The sequence below is a fragment of the Camellia sinensis genome, chromosome 7 (genome assembly GCF_055761805.1).
Source record: "Camellia sinensis isolate YWXY chromosome 7, ASM5576180v1, whole genome shotgun sequence".
Taxonomy (NCBI): Eukaryota; Viridiplantae; Streptophyta; class Magnoliopsida; order Ericales; family Theaceae; genus Camellia; species Camellia sinensis.
In genome coordinates this window covers 15,860,321-15,868,154 of record NC_138967.1, presented here as the reverse complement: position 1 = coordinate 15,868,154, position 7,834 = coordinate 15,860,321, and the positions used below count along the sequence as shown (strand labels likewise).

Here is a 7,834-nt window from a genome sequence, read left to right as displayed (position 1 = left end):
TTTTGTGCGATTCAAGTTATAAGAATACACCAAGACTAGCCTCGCTTTATATATAATTTTGCTATTTAAAATATATATATATATATATAAAATAGATAGATGAGTGGATTGAATTGAATTTTAAGATTTTGGTTTTATTAAAGAAGACTCCCACTACTTGATTCGTACACAATATATAATAAATATAAATAGATAGATAGATGTTTAAATGCGAATTTTAAATAATAATCATTCTCTTTAAAAAAAAAAAATTAGAATTTTATTGAGAATATAATTATATTATTGAGATTGAATTAGCATAGTATCAATGAGATTGATACATCAAAAATGATTTTTCCCCCGAAATTTTCCCCCCGGGAACAGCCCGAAAAACAGATAGAAGAGAAAGAGAGAGAGAAAGAGAAGAGAAAGAGAAGAAAGGAGAAGAGAAAGAGGAGGGGAAGAGGGAATGGAGAGAGAGAGGGCCCCTCTGCTTCCGTAGCTCGTCGCAGCTCGTCGATCGATCGTCGCAGCCCTGCCTCCGCCTCCACCTCTGCCTCTTTCTTCTTCTTCTTCTCTTCTTCTTTCTTTCTTCTTCTTCTGATTTTCTGATTGAAAAAAAAAAAAAAATCAAAACGATGAAACAACGTCGTTTTGAATTCTAGGGGGATTCGGGGGCTTCAATTTTGAGCTACGTAGCACGGTTGTTGATACATAGGCTTCGTTTGACATTGATTTTTTGGGTTAAATTAGTCAAAAAAATAAAATAAAATGCCACATTCAAATTATAATTATTTTTTTTTTCACAAAAATTTAAAAAATAAAAAAAAATTCAAATGAACTTTTTAACCGAAACTAGAATAATTAAAAAGTAAAAAAATCAACTAAAAAAAGCCACATATCAAACACCAGCATAAATTAAATTTGGACCTAAACTTCACAAAATTGTAGACAAACATCTCCAATGTTACTATAAAAATTATAACATTAAAACAAATAAAAATTATATTATAAAAATTTATAAAGGACTTAAATATTTCGGTGATATTATATGTATTAATTAATGTATTAATTAAAATATTAATATTAATTATAACATTATTATTAATTTTACTTATTATACAAATTATAAATATTAAAAATCTCTTAAATTATATCAATTATTATTAATTAGTAGATATAGTATTATTTTTTTTTGGCTTGCGCCTCAAAGACACCGCCTCTTATTTAAAAAACTCAGATCACTCTTATCTCACTTCACAAGCAACATTCCCTCCATCTCTCTCTCTCTCTCTCTCTCTAAAAATGGTTTCAAACACCAAAGAAGTAGCTTCAGAGCTTCTACCAGTCCTCAAGGTCTACAAAGACGGGACAGTCGATCGTCTCCTCGGCTCACCCTTCGTTCCTCCCTCCTCACCCACCACCACCACCACCACCACCATCATCTCCAAAGACACCACCATCTCCTCCGCCGTCTCCGCCCGTCTCTACCTCCCTCCCACCACCACCACCCGCCTCCCCATCCTAGTCTACTTCCACGGCGGCGGCTTTTGCATCGAATCCGCCTTCTCCTCCTTCTGCCACCGCTACATCACCTCCCTCGTCTCCCATTCACCAATCCTCGCCGTCTCAATCGAATACCGCCTCGCCCCCGAAAACCCTCTTCCCATCGCCTACGAAGATTCCTGGTCCGCTCTCCAATGGGTCGCCTCACACTCAATCAAACCCAAATCCAAACCCAAACCCAATTCAGATCCATGGCTAAGCAATTACGGCGATTTCAGCAGAATCTACATCGGCGGCGATAGCGCCGGAGCCAACATTGCCCACAACATCCTGATGAGAGCCGGGGTCGAACCCCTGCATGGCGGAGTGGAAATTCTGGGTGCTTTTCTTTCCCACCCGTATTTCTGGGGATCCGACCCGATTGGGTCCGAATCGAAGGCGGATCGGGAAATGGGTTTGTTGCATCGGACGTGGATGTTTGCGTACCCGGGTGCTCCGGGTGGGGTGGATAATCCGATGATCAACCCGTTTGCGAGCAATGCGCCGAGCTTGAAGGAATTGAAGTGTGCTCGGATTTTGGTGGTGGTGGCGGAGATGGATGAGCTGAGAGAGAGAGGAGTTCGGTATGGGGAGGAAGTCAGAGAGAGCGGTTGGGGTGGAGATTTGGAGGTTGTGGAGGTGGAAGCAGAGGATCATTGCTTTCATATTTTGAATCCCGAAACTAAAAATGCCAAGAATTTGATCAAAGTTCTGGCCTCTTTTCTCAAATAAATTTAAAATAAAAAATAAAAAAATACTATACCTAAACAAAAATTTTATCTGATTTTTCAACCACTCTAGATTAAAATAATAGAATTCGTGTGGCTCTATTAATTTTACGTCTAGTGATAAAAAAAAAATCAGTTAAGAAATTTATTTATGGTATTATTATTTTTACATGTGAACGGTTTGGTTTCATTTCATGGTGTATTAGGGTTAAAAAACAGCACAAACTTAGAAATTTTTATTAAAAAAAAAAAATTAAGATGTGTTTGGTAGAGTTGGTAAAATTTTATGTATTTATGTTTCATTTTTCTTCTATGGCTGTAAAAGCAGTGGACTTTTGTTTCTTGAATTTTTCAAGGCATCATTGTGGTGGCATTGTGCTGTCTATTGAATGTTGAATACATGTTGATTTGATAACCCCGTTGTACTATTTTGAAGGTTGATGTTATTATTATCATTATTTTACAGTCTTTGTGAGTATCATTTTTTTCAAGGTCTTGTTTTAGCATTTTTCAAGGTGGATAACTAATTTGAATTTGAAGTTTGTATAGAAATTCAACACACAGACTTCAAGCTTGAGTTAGGTCAATTTTGGAGGGAAGTTTCACAATTTGGGCTATGCAAAAATAGAACAATAAAGAAAAAGCGGCGGCGTTATACATCAGAAATTATACATCCTTTTAATTTGAAAATTTTAAAAAAACACTAATAATGTGAAAAATTAAAAAAAATCAAAATCAAAATCAAAATATCACATCACATGAGACTTACACACCAATTAAAATTATTAAAGTTCTTAATTTAAAACTCTCAGTCTTTTTTGTGTTTTATACATAGATGGTTTCAAACACAAAATCTGGATAAAATATATTTATATTTGTAATTGCGAACATATATATCGGCTTTGTTTGGTTTGTGTTTCCCAAAAATTTTTGGAAAAAATTCTCTACAAATAAGTTTTCAAAAGTAATCAAATCAAACAAATTTTCTTAAAAAAATCATAGTTGTACATTTTGTGTTTAAAATCTTCGATACATCTAATTTTTTTAAGAAGAAATGAGTAAATGATAAATGTGTTTTAAGCGAGCGCTCTTAAAATATTGGGGTCTTTTGGGAAATAGGTTAGAATATCTCCAACAGTAGTTGGCATTTTACCTATCTAAATATTACTATAAAATATATATTTTATTTTGCCTATCAACTATTTTATGTTTTTACTCCAACCATGCTCTTTATTTTAGTTATTTATCCAAATACTATTAATTTTATATAATGCCACGTCAACAACAAAGATGGAGGGAAATGATCCTAATGATTGAATACATTTTGCCTAGTGTTGAAGGCTAGCTACATGTAGCTAGTGAATATGAGTTGAGCCAAAATACCTAATCATATGCCTAGTGTATTGGAATTGAAAAAAGTGAATCACATTAGGTATTTTAACTAACAAGTACTATATGCCTAGTGCATTGGAGATGCTCAGTAGTCACTTCTCAACTTTTAACATATTTTGGATCACATCATTTCTTATATTTTTTACATATTTTTTGAAGAAAAAAAAAATTCAAAAAATCAACTTTTAATTATCTTTCCAAAACAATCTAATGTGTTTGGATAATTAGATAAAACTTTGGTGTTTAGCAATTTTGGTGAAAAAAATATAAGTTAATTATTTTTATCCATCCCACACCAATGTGAGTGATTTTTTGGTAATTTATTTTGTATGGCTGCATTTTGTTTATTCATATTATTCTTACGTTTTACCTTTTCCTTTTTAAATTTCCACATAAATTTATGATCCAAACACAATTAATTTATTTTTTTAATTTTAAAATTAGATACGGTGGATTGCCAATAATATAATCCTTATGTTGTATTTATGTTGATGTTTCATTTTTCTCCTATGGTTGTGAAAGTTGGTGTGGAATGGATTTTAGTTGGTTGGCTTTTTCAAGACTTTGGTGAGCTTTTGGTATGAAGAATGTTGACTACATATTGTGATTTAATAAACTTAGAGAATGCTTCCAAGTAACATACCTCCAATGTGGTTTGCTAATGTTCTGCTAAGTAAACCTTAAGAAATTCAAGTAAAGTTTTAATGAATACTAAACATTAAGACACAAACACTTGAAGCTTGTGTCAGGTAAATTTGGGGGAAAATCCCACAATTTTAGCCACCAAGGGTTGGTTTGGGAAGTAGGTTGGCTTTTTGACTTTTTTTGGCTATTTTAGCTTGGGCTAAAAAGCTTGGTTTGGGAAGGACTTTTTGACTTTTTAAACTTTTTTTGTAAGAGAAGAGTATAATGATTATGAGTTGGATGTGATGTTTTGTTTGTTATGACTAAAATAACATATTTTGTCTTTTGTGATTAAAATAGCCAAAAAACCCCACAAATCTCTTCCCAAACGGTGCCCAAATATGGCATGATAAAACAAGAACCAAAGATAAATTTTCAATCATCATCACTTGTTAATTCTGACTTATTTATTTAATTGTTTATTGGCTAGTAAGTATTTTCAAATATATACTATTACATAAATCAACACAATATTTATGCTTGAAAGTCTTATTACAATTTTCTAAATTTTTTGGATTTATAAATTTATAAAAATACACCTTTCATGAAATTATTGGATTTCTTATTAATATGTTGGTATCTTTTACCACTCTAATCATGATTTTAAAACATTTCATACGAAAGGTAATGCAAATACATTTTTTATCCACTACTTATGCTTTTGTAGAATTTATTTTATTGAATTATTATTGGCCAATCAACGGGGTTAGTTAGTTTGGCCAAACCATTATACTCCATATGGCACCGTTTACACTTCAGAAAAAAAAGAAGGAATAATAGTCATTTTTCATCAACGTAAGAAAAGAAAAGAATTGATTATATTTTTTCACTGTTGAGTTTGAATGAGCAAGAAAATAAAGTATATGAGAAAAAGATATAGATGAAAGTTCTTTTTCTTCATTTGTATTTTAAGAGGGTAATCTTGGTATTATAAATAGTTTATAACCAACCAATTTATTTTTCACCAAATCACATCATTTTTAGTGAGAAATGAAATAGATTTAATAAGAGAGTCATATTTCTTACTATTTTTCACTCGGGCTAAGTTTGGTTGGATGAAAATTGTGGAAAGTGAGGCAAATGTGAAAAATTATTATTATTATGTTTTTTTTGAATAGGATTAGCATGAAATTGCTGGAATTTATAAAAAAAAAATTAACGTTTTTATACAACTTATTGTGGGTGTTGATTTTTGACCACACAATCAAACAAGGAACTCAGCTGGAGAGTATCGGCAGAATAGATTAAGCGCAACAACCTACAACAAGAAGACAAGAATACCGCTGTAGTTCGCTACTGGGAGGCACTCCGACGATCAAGTCAGTGATCTATATTTTCCAAAGATAGCAAATTATGCTTAAACTCACAAGAAAGAACTACTGTGGACTTGCCTTTTTCCGCGCCCCGTCTTTCGGAAAGGGTTTGAAAAGAAGGCCTCACAGTTCGAACTCCCGCGGTTCTAAATCTAATCTGACAAGTGCAATATGAAATTGATAAACACCAAAGAGTCCAAATCCAGCAAACCTTTTTGAAAAATCAATTTTAAATCAAATAATGTCAAAATTGGACTACTTTTCTAGATATAAAGTCGCAACCTAAATATTTTATTTTTAGAAAAATTTAAAAAACCCTGACTCGTGCCAAAGGTCACGTGTCCGTCATCACCAAAGTTGCCTCGGCTCGGGAACTTGGGTACGAGAGGAGAAGGTCTTGAAATGAGCACCCCCGCTCGTCTGATCAAAGATCGATCTCTACTAATCATGATATGAAATTTTATAAACATTATGTGTTCTTATTCCGGTTATTAAACTAGCTTTACTATGTGATGCGCATAAGCAAGTATAGACTAATTTTATAAACATTAGTCTATACTTGCTTATGCGTATAGTGGGCTTAAAACATGATTTGTCACTCAATAAAGTGGGTTTAAAATGTACATTTGTTGAATCGTTCCAATCCAAACAACAAGCCTTCATCCACAGGCATTCATGCAGTTTAACATTTAAGTACATAGCCTCATGGCAAGCATGCTAATCATGGCAATATGGCAATCGCACTCATGCAAGTATGCTAAAGCACAAAACTCACCGAGTATTCCAAGTCAAAACAAAAACTAGTTAAAAAGATGCATGATCCTAACTATGTTAAATGTCTAATGCAACATATGCAATATGCAATTAATAGGCTCGGCTACTAAAATGGCATATGAATCAATTTGAACAACATGCGATTAAACACGTATTCAAAGAAGTATTGAAATGACGATGCAATTTGAATGATGCGTCGAACCTCAGTGTATGCAATACAAATGAATAGATGCAAGCATGCGATATGCTAATTAAAATATGTCCATAATCTAACCATCAAAAGCGATTAAATAAAAGGGAAAAAGACGTGGGGTTGAAAGACATACACATATGCACGCACGCTTATTACAACATTATGCCCTCACAAAAGAAGTCTGAATGAATAAGCTAACCAACTAGCTACGCTAATTAAGCTAACTAATTATTACAACAATTGAAACGAATTAACTAACTTATTCTAAGCTAATTAAATATTACAAATCGAATTAATTAGCTAAATACTAAGCTAATTAAGTACAAAGCAATTAAACTAATTAATTAGCTACCACTAATTAACTAAACAAAGCAACTAAAAGGCCTCGGGAAGTGAGGGATGCATGCGTGCTTAGTTTCTTCACTCGAAAAAGCCACCGCTTTGCCACTGAACGCCTCTGTTTGCACATTTGAACACCAACAGTGCTGCTAACTCCCAGAATGCCTCTGCTTCACCTTACCAACATACTATGCAAATTTCATTAATGGCCGGTCGGCTACTCCTGGTGGCCGTCGGCCACTGCTGGTGGCCGATCGGCCACTGTTGCCCTGAACTTCCTTTTGCTACAATAGAGAGTAAACAGAGGCAAAGTAGTGTATTCTTAAGGGTTGTTTGTACTGTTACCCTTCTTATCATCAAACGAGCTCAAATGAGTATAACTCTTGGCCCTCAAACCATCTATCAAGCAATTTCTATGCATGATGGCTAAGGAACCAAGTTTATACAAGTTAATGAGTGCAAAATAAGACTTAAAAAGACCACCATCCCATCATGCATGATCAAGGGTGATGATGACCAAGGAAAGTGGCACATTTCATCACTTTTGAATATGAAATGTCCCATTTTCCTTATGTTCGAATTAACGTCCGATTCGAACACATACAATGCAACACGAAAGATGCTTATCTTGCCTCTTTTACTTGTTCATTTTGTTTACTCACTTTACATTACTGATTTATTCTTTAATCGATTAAGTCCGAAAGTGAGTGTCCTCTAATGGAAAGATGGCTCAAACAACGAGTTGCTTTGGGCATGAAAGAAGCATTACACTATTGGTAATGAACCCCCTAAGGGATTAAACTATTAAGTACAACACCTCTATTTCACACTTAGGTAAACAAGCGGTTTGAAATCACTTTCAAAGGTAACAAAAGAGTGAAGAATGG

General features: G+C 33.8%; 1 protein-coding gene across 1 annotated transcript; it reads left to right on the top strand.

The window, feature by feature from the left end:
* Nucleotides 1-1,223: 1,223 nt before the first annotated feature.
* LOC114307657 (2-hydroxyisoflavanone dehydratase) lies at nucleotides 1,224-2,667 on the top strand. Its single transcript, XM_028253051.2, has one exon. It carries the CDS (start codon nucleotides 1,285-1,287, stop codon nucleotides 2,254-2,256), a length of 972 nt encoding a protein of 323 aa, XP_028108852.1. The 5' UTR covers nucleotides 1,224-1,284; the 3' UTR covers nucleotides 2,257-2,667.
* The last annotated feature ends 5,167 nt before the right edge of the window (nucleotides 2,668-7,834 follow it).

Excerpts from the sequence above, each read along its gene's own strand:
- LOC114307657 (XM_028253051.2), top strand. The coding sequence starts at position 1,285 with ATGGTTTCAAACACCAAAGAAGTAGCTTCAGAGCTTCTACCAGTCCTC.